Raw genomic sequence first — 14,947 nt, 5'->3', positions numbered from 1 at the left:
TAGTTAATTATCCACAGAGACTAGCTAGCAGATCAGAGGCCTGAGCTCCAGTGCCATATATAACAAGAGGCTGTCCCCGTCAGGAGAGACAGAAGGGACAATTATTGGGTGGCTATAATGGTAATTGGAGTTTTAATAACCACAGGAAGAATGCAGGGACAGTAAATGCTTTAAACCCCTTATTAGGATTCTGTATTTTAACGTCAATATTTTATTTATTTTAAGTTGTTCAATCCTGATGTTCATTGTTATAAAATCAATGTGAAAGCCCAGAGATGAAAGGGGTTAAGTGGTATTCCCCAAAAGCTGAGTCTGTGTCAGTTTGTCTCTCATTGCTGAGAATTAATGTGGTTTCTAACATGCTATATGAATACGTAAACACCAAACCATATCCCTAGTCCTAGAGTCTCTTTCTGAACATAGATGGGAAAGTTAAGACCGCCATGAATATAACAGCTAAGTAAACTCTAAGTACAAAAATGCCTGAGTGAGAACAAGAAGGGACACAGAGAAGACTTGACATCATTGTGACCTTGGGAAGAGTCAAAATGCTCAGGGACAGTGGTGCCCCCTGGTGGTGAAAAGCAAGTGGGAGAATGAGGGCTCTAGAATCCTCTTGAAATTGTCTACTATAGGTAAACAAACTTCCTTACTTAGTAGACAGTCTCTTTTCCTCTCTCTGGGTAGTATATATAACTACAAGGTCATCTTTGGTTACACAGTAAGTTCAAGGTCAGCCTAGGGTATAAGAGACCCTGTCTAAAAGAAAAAAAATATTTTGGGTTGGGGATTTAGCTCAGTGGTAGAGGACTTGCCTAGCAAGCACAAGGCCCTGGGTTTGGTCCCCAGCTCCGAAAAAAAGAAAAAAAAAAAAAAAGAAAAATATTTTGAGGCAAAAATATCACTAAATAGCTTAGATTGGTGCAGAACTTGTGATCCTCCTGCCTCAGCCACTAGAAGAGCTGGATCCCAGGCATACACTGCATGCCTAGCTGAACAAAGCTAGAGTGTATAGTTTGTGCTTACTGTTCAAGTTACTATCTAACTATAGTCTATGAGTCACCTTGATTAGTCCTTATAACTCTATACTACGTGGGTAATAGTATCTTTAAAGAGAAGGAAACTCAGATAAAATGTTCGGCCAAGGGCCACTGCTCATAACTGACCTAGAATTCACACTCAAGCCAGCCTCTATCTAGAGCTGGTGACTCTCTGCCAAGCTTCACCATCTACTCACTCACGAGATACTGGAACTCCAAGGCATCCTGCAGACTTGGCAAATGTTCTTCCACTGAACCACTGTCTGTGGTCTCCTGAAGACATCAGCACAATGGGCTGCCATAAAGATCCATTAAAAGATAAGAACTGTAGTTTCACCCATCTGTAAAACCTTTGCACATCCATAACTGATATACGTAACTGGAGACACCCACCTCAGAACACATACAGATAAAAAGGAAGGAAGGAGGAAGAAAAAGAAGGAAGGAAGGATAGAAAGAAGGAAGACATAGCAGCTGAAATGAGCTCGGTGGACAAGATAGTAGCGATCAAACCCAAGGTCATGAACACCAGGAAAGCGTTAAACATGTGAACTACAACCTCAACTCTAAAATGTTTTAAAGAAATGGGGTCTTATACTATTGCCCAGGCTGACTTCAAATTTCTAAGCTCAAGCAATCCTTCTGCCTCAGCCTCCCAAAAAGTTCAGGTGACTGGCATGTACTACTGCAGCCAGCTCTAAAACAGGCTGCATCCTTTAGACAATGTAGCCTTAACTGATGTTCTTGTCCCTCACTCTCAAAATGGGCATCTGATGAGAAAGAGTCTGGAAAAGGGGATCAAAGGATGCAGTGCTTCTCTACTGGTGATTTTTAGAACCCAGAACACATGCATTCAAGCTTCCAAGTGGTTTTGAAAACACATCTTAGGGGCTGGAGAGATGGCTCAGCGGTTAAGAGCACCCGACTACTCTTCCAGAGGTCCTGAGTTCAATTCCCAGCAACCACATGGTGGCTCACAACCATCTGTAAAGAGATCCAATGCCCTCTTCTGGTGTGTCTGAAGACAGCTCAGTGTACTTATATGTAATAAATAAATAAATCTTTAAAAAAAAAAAAAAAAGAAAACACATCTTAGAAATACTACTTTATACAACTACTGGAAATTACATGTAGACTGTACTTTCTAAAGTGAGGTATAGCAGAAAGATCACTGGCAAAGATGATCATAGGGGGATTGTTGGCTCCTCACTGACTAGCAAGACCACTTAACCTCGCTGAGCCTGCTTCTTTATAAAATAGAATAATGGGACCATGTGTGGAAAATGCCTTGAATCCCAGCACTCTAGGCAAGGACAGGCCGATCTCTGAATTCAAGACCAGCCTGGTCTACCAAGCAAGTTCCAGGACAGCCAGGGCTACACACAGAAACCCTGTCTCAAAAAAACAAACAGGGCTGGAGAGATGGCTCAGTGGACTGATCTTCCAGAGGTCCTGAGTTCAATTCCCAGCAACCACATGGTGACTCACAACCATCTGTAATGGGATCTGATGTCCTCTTCTGGTGTCTCTGAAGACAGCTACAGTGTACTTGTATATAATAAATAAATAAATCTTAAAAAAAAAAGAGCTTTGTCTCTGCTCTTTCTCAGCTGCAAAGAGGTCTAAGCTGGCAGTACACAGCTTAATGCTAGAACACTTGCTTAGCATAAGCAAAGCACTGAGTTTGACTCCTTTAAAACTGCTTGTCAGCTGGGTATAGTGGCTCATGCCTGGGATCCCAGGACTTGGGAGGCAGAGGCAGGCAAATCTCTGAGTTTGAAATTAGCCAGAACAACGAGAAATCTAGTCTTTAAAAAAAAAGGAAAATAAAAAAAGGGTGGGAGACAGAGAGATGGAGAGATGGCTCAGCAGTTAAAAGCACCAGCTGTGGGGTTGGGGATTTGGCTCAGTGGTAGAGCGCTTGCCTAGGAAGCGCAAGGTCCTGGGTTCGATCCCCAGCCCCGAAAAAAAGAAAAAAAAAAAAAAAGCACCAGCTGCTCTTCCAGAAGATCCAGGTTCAATTCCCAGCACCCATATGGCAGCTCACAACTGTCTGTAACTCAAGTTCCACAGGACGCAACACCCCGACACAGACAAACATGAAGACAAAACACCAATGCAAATGAATTTTTAAAGAAATCAGTGAAAAAGAGAAAAAGGCCATGCACGTGAAACGCACACGCGTACATAGGCACACACGCGCACGCACACACACCCTGAAAACTTAGCTTTGCCCCCATAGTCATGTCTGTCAAAGCCTGAGTGACTACTGCCTGTCTAGTCTGCCATTTTGAGCTGTTAGTGCTGTTACCAGGAAACTCTCCCATGCCTTAGTTGACTGCATATTCACTTATGTTCTGTGCTTTGGTGTTCTTGGAAACCAATTGTTAGGGTCTGGGAATCCCAAACCACTCAAACACAGATCTTAGTCAAATAGGGATGATTGTTTTAAAAAGATTTATTTATTTATTTATTTATTTATTTATTTATTTATTTATTTATTATACATAAGTACACTGTAGTTGTCTTCAGACACACCAGAAGATGGCATCAGATCCCATTACAGATGGTTGTGAGCCACCATGTGGTTGCTGGGATTTGAACTCAGGACCTCTGGAAGAGCAGTCAGTGCTCTTAACCACTGAGCCACCTCTCCAGCACTAGGGATGGTTTTTTGAATGCCATACCCCAAGATTGATATCCAGACTCAGGAGCTGGTTGTGACATTAAGATCTTATAGGGCTTTTATGCCTAAAATCCACAAACATCTGTGCCAAGTTATTCCACCAAACAGGATTTAGGGGTAAGGGATTTCCTTAGAAACATGTGTGTTGTACACTTACCCTGCTCCCACTGGTTGGGGTACAATGTGCTGGAGGACTTGCCTAACATTCATGTCTTAACTTGCCAACAAGGATGTCAGTTTCCCATACATGTCTCTGCCAAGCAGGATCTCAGTTCCCCATAAGGTCTTGCAAACTTCAACTTCACCTGACCCCTCTTCAAAATGGAAGTCTTAGTCCAAATAGCTTCTTATATGAAGCTGGTGCCTCTCTTATATTGGGATCCATTCCAGGGCAGCTTATAAAGGCAAGGAACCATACACGCTCACAAATAAATGCCGGAAGTACTACTGGGCTGGCTTGGGTTCAAAGTCATTATGGCTAACTATACAAAGTGGTTCTGACTTCCATTGTGATTGGTTTCCAAGAACACCAAAGCACAGAACATTCTAATAAAGCAGTAACAGCGAATGAGAAAGTTTCCTAATAACAGCTCATGACAAAGTTTCAGGCTAGACAAGTAACAGGTCACAAGCTATTAACATTTTACCTAGGCCCTAACACAGTCACAACAGAGGTCAGCTAGAACTGCTTTGTACAGTTAGCCACAATAAGCTACCACCACCTAACAGCACTTCCTACATCTATGCATGAGCGTTTATGGTTTCTTGCCTTTAAAACTGCCCCTGGGATACACCCCACCATAAGAGAGACACCTGCTCCAATATAAGAAGCCATTGGGAGTAAAACGTCCATTTTGAATAGGGGTCACGTATAGTTGAAGTTCGCAAGACCTTCCCAGGACTTGTACTATGTGGGTAACTGAGATCCCAGTTGGCGAGTTAAAACATGGATATTAGACAAGGCCCCTGCCACAGTTGAATACCCCAACCAATGGGAGCAGGATAAGTGCACAACAAACACGTTCCTAGGGAAGTCCCTATCCCTAAATCCTGAATGGGGGATAACTTGGCACAGATGTTTGTGGATTTCAGACTTAGAAGCTTTAAAGGCTCCTGGCTCTGGGTCACAGTCAGCTGTCTAGTCTGCAGCCCTGATCAATCAGTCCTGGGGCAAATGCTCAATAAACTATTCCTGTCTAAGATCAGTGTTCATATGGTTTTGTGCAGTGACTCCTGAACCCCAGCAATGTCACGGTGGAAGGAGCGGTCTTGATAAAGTTGTCCTCTGACTTCTACATGTGCCTGTGTATGCATATACAAATAATTCTCTGTTTCTTTTTTCTTCTTTAAAATATTTCACAGGGAGGTGGCTGGAGGTGGCTCAGCAGTTAAGAGCACTGGCTACTCTTCCAGAGGTCCTGCGTTCAGTTTGCAGTACCCACATGGCAGTCCACAGCTAGTTCCAGGAGATGTAACACCTTCTTTTGGCCGCCATAGGCACCAAGCAGTCACACAGTACACAGCTATATCTGTACACAAACTCCCCTATACGTCTTGGGGTTAAAATGCTCTGGCAAACCTTGTGGCATGTGCTTTTAATCCCAGTACTGGAGAGGCAGAAGCAGACAGGTCTCTTTGGATTAGAGGGTAACATATATAGTGAGCTGAACTCCAGGCCACTCAGGGCTGCTTGGTAAGACCCAGTCAAAATAGTAACAACAACAACAATAATAAAGCTGGAGAGGGGTTGGGGATTTAGCTCAGTGGTAGAGCACTGGCCTAGGAAGCGCAAGGCCCTGGGTTCGGTCCCCGGCTCCGAAACAAAAAGAACCAAAAAAAAAAAATAATAATAATAATAAAAAAATAAAGCTGGAGAGGTGGCTCAGTGGTTAAGAGCACTGACTCCTCTTCCAGAGGTCCTGAGTTCAATTCCCAGCAACCACATAGTAGCTCACAACCATCTGTAATGGGATCTGATGCCCTCTTCTGGTGAGGCTGAAGATAGCTACAGTGTACCCACATACATTAAGCAGATAAATCTTTAAATAATAACAACCACAGCAAATTGTCTTAAAGCTACTTTGTAACTAATTTAGATCAGAATGACAGGAAAATTAAAGATCCAGTTTTATCACTAAATTCAGACTTTAGAGTTTGTGGCTTCTCTAGACCTCTTTTCTCCACCTATAAACTGGAAAAGAGGTAAACCATGAATTTCAAGTTCTTTTTGCTTTTTTTTTTTTTTTTTTTTTTTTTTTTTTTGGTTCTTTTTTTTCGAGCTGGGGACCGAACCCAGGGCCTTGCGCTCATAGGCAAGCCGCCTACCACTGAGCCAAATCCCCAACCCCGTTTTTTTTTTTTTTGAAACAGGGCCTCACCAACCTCGTTCAGGTTGGCTTCAAACCTGCAATCCTTCTCCCAGATGCTAGCCGTGTACTATCATGCCAAGCCCAAGTTCTCGTTTTAAGATGATTCTAAAAACACGGGGGGTGGGGGGGGGTGGGGGTGGGGTGGGGGTGGTTGCTGTTTTGAGACAGGGTTTTCTCTGCCTAGTCCTGACTGTCCTGAAACTCACTCTGTAGACCAGGCTGGTCTCAAATTCAGAGATCCACTTGCCTCTACCTCCCAGTGTTGAGATTAAAGGTGTGTGGGGTTGGGGATTTGGCTCAGTGGTAAAGTGCTTGCCTAGGAAGCGCAAGGTCCTGGGTTCAATCCCCAGCCCCGAAAAAAAAGAAAAAAAAAAAAAAAAAAAAAAAGGTGTGTGCCACCACTGCCCAGCTAAAATGCTGTTATCTTTTAGTACTTGTGTCACAGTGTACAAGATGGATGTCAGAGGACAACTTATCGGAGTCAGTTCCCTCCTCCCAAGTGGGATTTAGGGATCAGACCCAGGTCATCCTGAGTTGGCTTGGCAGCAAATGCCTTACTTACTAAAAGCTACTACGCCAGCCCTTTTATTCTTTAAGACAAGGTCTACACAGCCCATCTGACCTCCAATTCTGGGCAATCCTCCCACCTCATTTCTCCAAGTGCTCCAATAACTAGTGTGAGGCCCCACATCCAGCTTTCAAAGTTGCAATTGTCTTTGTTTAACCTGAGGGGTGGGTGATATGGCTTAGCAGATAAAGCAAATGACGCCAAGTCTGAAGACCTGAGTTTGATCTCTGGACCCACGAAGGAGAGAGCTGACTCCCAGAGGTCGTCCTCTGACCTCCAGAGGCAGTTCAGAAACAAGCATGAAATTAAAGAGCAAAACCTTTCTACATTCCATCCCCAGCAACTCCATAAAGAAACCACCACTGGGGCTGGAGAGATGGGTCAGTAGCTAAAAGCATCTGTTGCTCTTGGAGAGACACAAAGTTCAATTCCCCCGCACCCACATCCCACATGGTGGTTCGTAACTGTCTGTAACTTCAGTTCTGACGTCTACAAGCACCAGGCACATACAGGCAAGATAACTGATAGAGAAAATAAAATAGAAATCTTAAAGCAAGAGAGAAAGGGAGATGGGGGGTGGGGGGGAGAGGGAAAGGGAGGAAAGAAAGGGAAGAGAGGGGAAAGAGACAAAGCAGGTGGGGGAGAAGAAAACAACAAAAATTGAAATATTCATTTAGGTGTCCTGAGACAGAAACAGATGTTTCATTCTAAACTCTGGAACTCCTCAGCATCATGGTATTTCAGAAGTTTCAAAAGGGCCAGGTAGCCGGTTGTGGTGGCGCACGCCGGTAGGATTTGCTGAAGGAGGCAGAGGCAGGAGGATCAAAAGGGCCAGGTAGTGTGGCGCATGCCTTTAATGTCAGCATTCAGGAGGCATAGGCGGGCAATCTGTAAATTCAAGGTTAGCCTGCTCTACAGAGTGAAATCCAGGACAGCCAGGGCTACACAGAGAAACCCTCTATCGAAAAACAAAAGGTATCTTAGATTTTCAACATTATGTCCAGTACGAGAGAGTCTAGATTAACAGTGGCTTTCGATGTATGTATGGAAGTTTTGCCTGAATGTTTGTGCATCACATGTGTACCTGGTTCCCAAAGAGGCCAGCGGAAAGCATCAGATGCCCCGAAACTGGAGTTACAAATGGTTGTGAGCAGCCGTATGGATGCTGGGAATTAAACCTGTGGCCTCTGAAAGAGCAGCTAGTGCTGCTAACCACTGGGCTTCCTCTCCTCTGCTAAATGGGGAAAGTGTTTTTGAGACAAAGTCTCACTATGTAGCCAAGGCAGGCCTCAAACTTATAATCCTCCTGCCTCAGCCTCACAGGTGCTGGGATTAGAGTGTCCTACCCTACCTGGCATGGTTTATTTTTTTGACAGTGGACCAAATCCAGGTCTCTGCATGTGAGACAAGCTAATTTCCAAGCCAAAGAAAGATACACTTTCTTGTTGGCTCTTTGCATCAAACTGAGGGCCAGCAAGTAAGGCCTCTTATTAAGTGACATCCCTTACCTTATCTCCCCTATCTGATACAGCCCTTGCTTTTCAGCTGGGTTGGCACCATTTTGTCTTCCTGACTCTGCTCTTGCTGAATCCTCCATCTGGAAGGGCAGAGAGGGAAGAATAACACAGAGGGCTGGAGAGATGACTCAGCAGTTAAGAACACTGACTGCTCTTCCAGAGGTCCTGAGTTCAATTCCCAGTGACCACATGCAATGCCCTCTTCTGGTGTGTCTGAAGACAGCTACAGTGTACTCATATACATAAAATAAATCTTTTTTCTTTTCTTTTCTTTCAGAGCTGGGGACCGAACCCAGGGCCTTGTGGTTGCTAGGCAAGCGCTCTACTACTGAGCTAAATCCCCAACCCCAAAATAAATCTTGAAGGAAGGAAGGAAGGAAGGAAGGAAGACAGCTATTACTTCCGGCCAGACCAGTCCCCACCTTCAATGTTTTCCAGCAGGAGTACAAGGAAATTCTAGAACCTTGTTCAGTCATTTAGGTTCTCTTTCTCCACACATCATTAAGTACACACTGAATAAATACTCATACACAGTTTGAAGTGAACAGGATCCCACATGACAGAGAATAGCCGTATGGTATTATGCTACGACAATCCCCAAGTCCACCCCTCCATGTTCTTCTGTCTGCAGGTGAAAGAATAAAAAATACAGCCAAGAAGTCAGAAATTTAGAAATGCTATCTCACCCCTAAGAACCTTAAATACCTCAAATTCCAGACCCTACTCCCAGCCAGTAAGTAAATAAAAGGTCACATGTCTTGAGCCAGGTCTCCCAGAAACTAGATAAAAGTGCTTAAGATAAAAGTGCCTTCCCCTGGGTTCGATCCCCAGCTCAAAAAAAAAAAAAAAAGAACCAAAAAAAAAAAAAAAAAAAAAAAAGTGCCTTCCCTGGGCTGGAGAGATGGCTCAGTGGTTAAGAGCACTGACTGCTCTTCCAGAGGTCCTGAGTTCAAATCCCAGCAACCACATGGTGGCTCACAACCACCTGTAATGAGATCTGATGCCCTCATCTGGTGTGTCTGGAGACAGCTACAGTGTACTCATATATAATAAATAAATAAATCTAAAAAAAAAAAAAAAAAAAAAAGTGCCTTCCCTTAGCTACGTGATCCCGACCTAGTAAAGATAACAGGAAGCTTCTCCCAGGAACTAGCTGACCATAAAGTTAGATTACAATCTTAAAAGCGATCTTGAGAGACAGGAAGCTTCTCCTTGTGATTTTTCACTGGTATTTTCCACATTTTCCAATGATGCCATCCCTACCCCCTTGGGTTGTGGTTTCTTCCTTTAAATACTCCTTCTCTCAGCTACTCAGGGTCAAACTCTGCCCCTGTGTGGGATAAGAGTCTCAACCCCAGTGCACTGCTCCCTATCTATAAACCCCATGTGATTACAGCAAGGACGGTCTTGGTGGGGGGGGGGGGTGTCGTGTCATCCCGAGACTTGAGTGAGGGCCTCCCTGCTCTGGGGGTCTTTCACAGGTACCCCCCACCCCCCAAGCCTTCAACAAAGGCTATGTTTGGGCATAAAAGACAACAGGGTTTGTACTTTTGGTTTCAAGAGTTTTTTTCAGTTCATTTCCATAAAAACATAATATAAAAGGCAATGCCGCCATCTTCCTTCCCCTCCCGGGGGGTGTTCCACCAAGCTGGTGTGGGCTGCTTGCTCCTGTGAGTCATAGCTCATCATGAGATCTGTGCAGGGCATGGTCACATAGATCTGCAAACGGTACGTACCAACGTGAATGAAACAGCCATCCTCACTCACACACACACCCCTTCCCAGAAAATGCCCCAAGCCAACCCAGGGCAAACCACGTCCACCGCACCCTCTCCTGTAACCAGGGTAACAGAAACACATATTCCGAAAACTATTAGGTGGCGACTGGAGAGATATCACCCAAACCCTAAGCCAAGGGGAAGCCAGCCCGTGGGACATCTATCAGAGGTCTCAGCGTGTGAGCACACGGTCCCGTGTGGTGAGGGCCAGGGCTACAAGTCAGGTTACATGAGGCTATGAGCACAGGACTGGAAGTGGGAGGTGCTTACCTGTCCGCTTACTGCAAAGTTTGTCTTTAACGTTGTCAGCCTCTCTTGAAAAGAATTCAATAAGCTCATCCTCGTACTCCTCCACAATGCTCTCACACTGCCGACCAAGAAGACAGAGAAGTGACCCAGGATCCTCAGCCGGGGCAGAGACACCGGCTCAGCTCTCTCCCTGGTTTTTGGGTGGCAGTGGGGATTTTATAGACAGGGTTTTATGATATCGCTCCAGCTGGCCTAGAACTCAGTATGAACTAGTGCCAATCTTCCAACCACTGCTCCTCCACTGCCCGGGTTACAAGCATGCAACACCATATCCGCCGCCGACTCCCAATCTGTGCCCGGGAATCCCTATGAACTCCCAAGAACCAGCTACTCACCGCACAGCCATAACTCACCGCAAACTTGAGGGTGCCACTGATATCTGAATCAATTCGGATACCCTGTAAGTCTAGTTCACTGGATCCTCCGTTCCGGCCGACAACGCGGACGTAGTTCTTGCGGTGGGTAGAAGGGTCAATCTGTTCCCCATACTCCTTCATTCGGTCACATATCTCCTCAAGCAACTCCGTGAGGTGGGCCTCTGAGCGGGCATAAGGAACCTAGAAATATATGTAGCCTTTGGTCACTCTCTTCCACCTCAGATATAAGTCATTTGAACTCTTCCTTTTCCTTTCAAATCTAGCTCAAACAACTCATTCTAAAAAAACAAAACAAAAGCAAAAAAAAAAAAAAAAACTTCCCTAATAATATTCTGTCACAATGTCTGCCCATCCTTTCTTCCTCTCAAGTTTTTTTTTAAAGATTTATTTATTCTATATGAGCACACTATAGCTGTCTTCAGACACACAAGAAGAGGGCATCAGATCTCATTACAGATGGTTGTGACCCACCATGTGGTTGCTGGGATTTGAACTCAGGACCTCTGGAAGAGCAGCCAGTGCTCTTTTTTTTTTTTTCCTTTTCTTTTTTTTCGGAGCTGGGGACCGAACCCAGGTCCTTGTGCTTGCTAGGCAAGTGCTCTACCACTGAGCTAAATCCCCAACCCTGCAGTCAGTGCTCTTAACCACTGAACCACCTCTCCAGCTCAAGACTCAGTCTTGAAAAAAATTTAAAAAAAAATAAAAAACCAAAACCAAACAAAGAAAAATGTAAAAAGGCAGTACAGACTTCAGTGGTAGCACACCAACAGCTTCATGGGAACCTTTCCTTGAAGGGACTGGAGAGATGGCTCAGTGTTTAGGAACACTGGCCACTATTCCAGGGTTCACACATGGCGGCTCACGATTGTTTTTAACTCCAGGTCTGGGGGATCTGGCACCCTCACAAAGACATGCATTCTAGCAAAACACCAATCCACATAAAGTAAAATAAATCATTAATTAAACTTTCTTGGCTGGAGAGTCGGCTCAGCAGTTAAGAGCACTGACTGCTCTTCCAAAGCTCCTGACCACATGGTGGCTCACAACCGTCTGTAATGAGACATGATGCCCTCTTCTGGTGTGTCTGAAGACAGCAACTATGTACTCATGTACATGAAATAAAGTAAATCATTAAAAAAAAATTTCCTTGCATATTACTTACTAGGTATAGCTTTAATTTATGCTTCTAGCAAATATAAATTTCTTGAATACAAAGACTATTTATTTAAATACAAAATTATTTATTTTATGCATGAGCGATTGCTTGCCTGGTGGCCATAGGCCCTGCAAGAGAATGTTAGATTACCCAGGAGGAGCTATGCGCCACTACATGGGTAAGAATCTGAACCAAGTCCTCTGGAACAGCAGTGTGTGCTCCTAATCACTGAGCCGTCTCTCTCCCGCCAAGGAAGACTGTGCGAGCAGGGATTCCAGTGTGCACTAGTATGCTGGATTTATGGGATGCCAAGGACCAAAGCCACAGTCCTGTGCCTGCTAGGCTAGCGCTCTATCAACTGAGCTATATTTCCAGCTGGACAAAACCTTTTTGCTTTTTAAGCTTTTTTTTTTTTTTTTTTTAAAAGATTTACTTTATTTATATGAGCACACTGTAGCTGTCTTCAGACACACCAGAAGACAGCATCAGATCCCATTACACATGGTTGTGAGCCACCATGTGGTTGCTGGAAATTGAACTCAGGACCTCTGGAAGAGCAGTCCCTCCAGCCCTCTTATCCTTTTTTAAATGAATGTGTATATACAATACTGCTATAGTGAATGAAACAAGGGTCATGTGAACTGGGGATGTGGGGGAAATGGACTAATCAATGCCTAATTTTTACAGCAGAAACAATTACTTGAGGCTTGGGCCAAGAAGTATGTGGTTATAACTGTCCAGGCTCTTCCAGACAGGCAGAGCCCAACTGCTCTGTTGATTGTGAGGCAGGGTCTCAAGTAGTCCAGGCTGGCCTTGAACTCCTGACCATCTTGTCTCTGTTTCCCAGTATTAGGATTACAGGCATGCAAATACTGTAACTGGCTTAGAGCCCAATCCTTCGGATACACAATGTTCTGGCTCCTTTGTTTTGTTTTGTTTGTTTGTTGGTTGGTTTTTCCAGATAGGGCTTCTCTCTATAACAGCCCTGGCTGTCTTGGAACTCTCTCTGTAAGCCAAGCTGGCTTCAAACTCAAGATTGGCCTGCCTCGGCCTCCCTAGTGCTGGGATTAACGGTATGCTCTACCACACCGGCTGTTTCCTTTTTGAAGACCGTACCAAATTCTATGGTCTACCCTTCTGGTTCAGCCTCTGAGGGGTGAGATTATCATAACAGATCGAATGACTTCCTGCTTCCTCCTCTTCCGATCTAAACCAAGCTCATACTTCGTGCACTACTTTACTTGAGGGATATAAGTTACCTCCACAACTGACTGGCTGCCATCTGGATTGATTCGGAAGGATCCCATCTGAATGGTCTTCTTGGGGTCCACGCGGGCAATTTCCCACTCTAATTCATCCACCAGAGCCCTGCAAGCTGGTGCCAGGAAGAGAATAGGGAGTGGGGATCGTGAGGGGATGGGTCAACCCAACGGTTTCTATCCATCTTTGTTCCAAGCTTTGGATCTAATGACTCCCAAGGGTCGGCTTCCTCCCACTTCTTCACTGGTATTTGTGCTTTTACCTCCACAGTGTAGATCCTGGCTCCTTCGAGCCCAGGTAGTTCCCAGCAGGACCCCCAAAAGTAGGGCCAGCCAACCCCAGCCTTTCATCTTTAGCGGGACAGGGTCACTCCACCTGGATTTGTGTGAAAATAAAGCACAGGTGTGAGGAGAGCGATCCATTCATTTTCCCCATGACTGCTACTACCCTTCATCCCAAGGCCTTCAAAGGCCTCGGTGTGATTGACTTTATTATCCAGGAGAAGACCACGTTACAAACACCGAGGGACCAGGGTTCGGGATGGGGGGATAGGAGCTCAGAACCGGGATTCAGCTCCAGAAACTATGTCCTCCACAGGTGAGGGCCTGGATGTTGATACATTAGCACTGGACACTGAGGGCTCACAGAGCTATGCAGTAGTTTTGAGATGGAGGTTATTGATTACGCGAGGATGACGGGCACAAAGGGGCTGCCAGCAAGGAGCCATCAGTCAGGCCACGAAGCCAGCCAGCGAGGACACTCCATAATCAGGGCCTATGTAGACCTAGCACTAAAGGTTCCAGAATCCCCATCTCCAGAATGTAAGTAGTTTCCGTGCAGACAGACCAGCCCCTTTTGTAAGGACTCCGCCATTGCTTTGCTCGGGTCCATTCCCAACCTCAGTGCGCCCACAGCCTCTGACGCTCGCATCTGTCCCACCTCTGCTCCCACGGCCGCCGCCGTGGCCCAGGCACTGGAAAGCAGCCGGACTCTCACTTTGGCTCCCAACCCTAGCAGCTGGCTGGAAAGAACGGGGCTGTCCGGGCTTCTCCAGAGCGCTCCGGCGCTCGCCAGGTTCAGGGTGGCCAGTGACCGCCTGGCCCAGCACCCCGTACTTAACCAGGAACCTAAGCGGAGATCTGAGGGTCGCGTGCGAGCCTCCACGAAAATGACCCTAAGCCCGCCCCTCCAAACTCTCGCGCGAGCAGGCAGCTTTAGGGGCGCCTCCGAGGCAGCGAGGACCCCTTGAAAGGCTTGAGGACCCAGACTTGCGTGGCGAGTCGGTTCACGTGACCACCCAAAGAACAAAGGTAGCTTAGCCTACTGTGAGGATCGAACTCAAGTGATGCATGGGGGATACTGCATCAGTCCAGGTAGGCTAGGACTTGCAAGCAGATGCGATTAGTAGTTGTAGAGAAAACTAGCTTTCAATGCACAAAGCTCGTGTGACACAGCAAACTACATTTCCCAGGGAGCATTGCAGTAGCTACACTCTGACAGTAGCTACAGGTCTTTTTCTTTAAAAAAACAAACACAAACAAACAAACAAAAAAAACTAGTTACTTCCTTCTTGTGCCAAATTAGTAAATTATCGGCATTAGGTATATATTAGGAAAAATCATTTTTGGTATTATCTGCGTTTTCAGGCAGGTTCTTGGATATTTCTCGAATTTATCCTCTGAGGATGGGTGTGTGTGCTATGTTGAGTTGAGTATTATTAGCTCTCAGGCTGTGAATAGGGCAGTTCCCCTCTGGTTCCCAGGACAGCGCTGGTACTCTCATGAGTGAAGCAATGTCTTGCTATGTAGCCCAGGGTGCCTTGAATTCATATGCCCGCCTCAGGCTGAATGGGAATTGTGGTTCTCAGCTGTTCAGCTGTTAGGATAA

General features: G+C 45.5%; 1 protein-coding gene and 1 long non-coding RNA gene across 2 annotated transcripts; both read right to left on the bottom strand.

Annotated features, from left to right (window-relative positions):
- Positions 1 to 908: 908 nt before the first annotated feature.
- On the bottom strand, positions 909 to 8,343 carry LOC116905989. The gene is made up of 3 exons (XR_004388582.1): positions 8,172 to 8,343; positions 2,698 to 2,700; positions 909 to 1,335 (listed from the first exon to the last, which is right to left on the bottom strand). It is a non-coding gene; the product is annotated as an uncharacterized LOC116905989 (long non-coding RNA).
- A 1,382-nt stretch (positions 8,344 to 9,725) lies between these two features.
- Cnpy2 (canopy FGF signaling regulator 2) lies at positions 9,726 to 14,385 on the bottom strand. The gene is made up of 6 exons (XM_032909009.1): positions 14,000 to 14,385; positions 13,323 to 13,435; positions 13,060 to 13,175; positions 10,621 to 10,824; positions 10,229 to 10,325; positions 9,726 to 9,899 (listed from the first exon to the last, which is right to left on the bottom strand). Exons 2-6 carry the CDS (start codon positions 13,408 to 13,410, stop codon positions 9,856 to 9,858), a joined length of 549 nt encoding a protein of 182 aa, XP_032764900.1. The 5' UTR covers positions 13,411 to 13,435; positions 14,000 to 14,385; the 3' UTR covers positions 9,726 to 9,855.
- Between the last annotated feature and the right edge of the window lie 562 nt (positions 14,386 to 14,947).

The sequence above is a fragment of the Rattus rattus genome, chromosome 1 (assembly GCF_011064425.1).
Source record: "Rattus rattus isolate New Zealand chromosome 1, Rrattus_CSIRO_v1, whole genome shotgun sequence".
Lineage (NCBI taxonomy): Eukaryota > Metazoa > Chordata > Mammalia > Rodentia > Muridae > Rattus > Rattus rattus.
The sequence above is the reverse complement of the archived record's forward strand: the minus strand, read 5'-3'. Positions and strand labels throughout refer to the sequence as shown.

Coding starts and splice junctions, on each gene's coding strand:
- Cnpy2 (XM_032909009.1), bottom strand. CDS start 13,410: ATGAAAGGCTGGGGTTGGCTGGCCCTACTTTTGGGGGTCCTGCTGGGA. Junction 10,825..13,059: donor GCAGCCAGTCAGTTGTGGAG/GTAACTTATATC, acceptor ATATATTTCTAG/GTTCCTTATGCCCGCTCAGA. Junction 10,326..10,620: donor GTGGCACCCTCAAGTTTGCG/GTGAGTTATGGC, acceptor CTTGGTCGGCAG/TGTGAGAGCATTGTGGAGGA.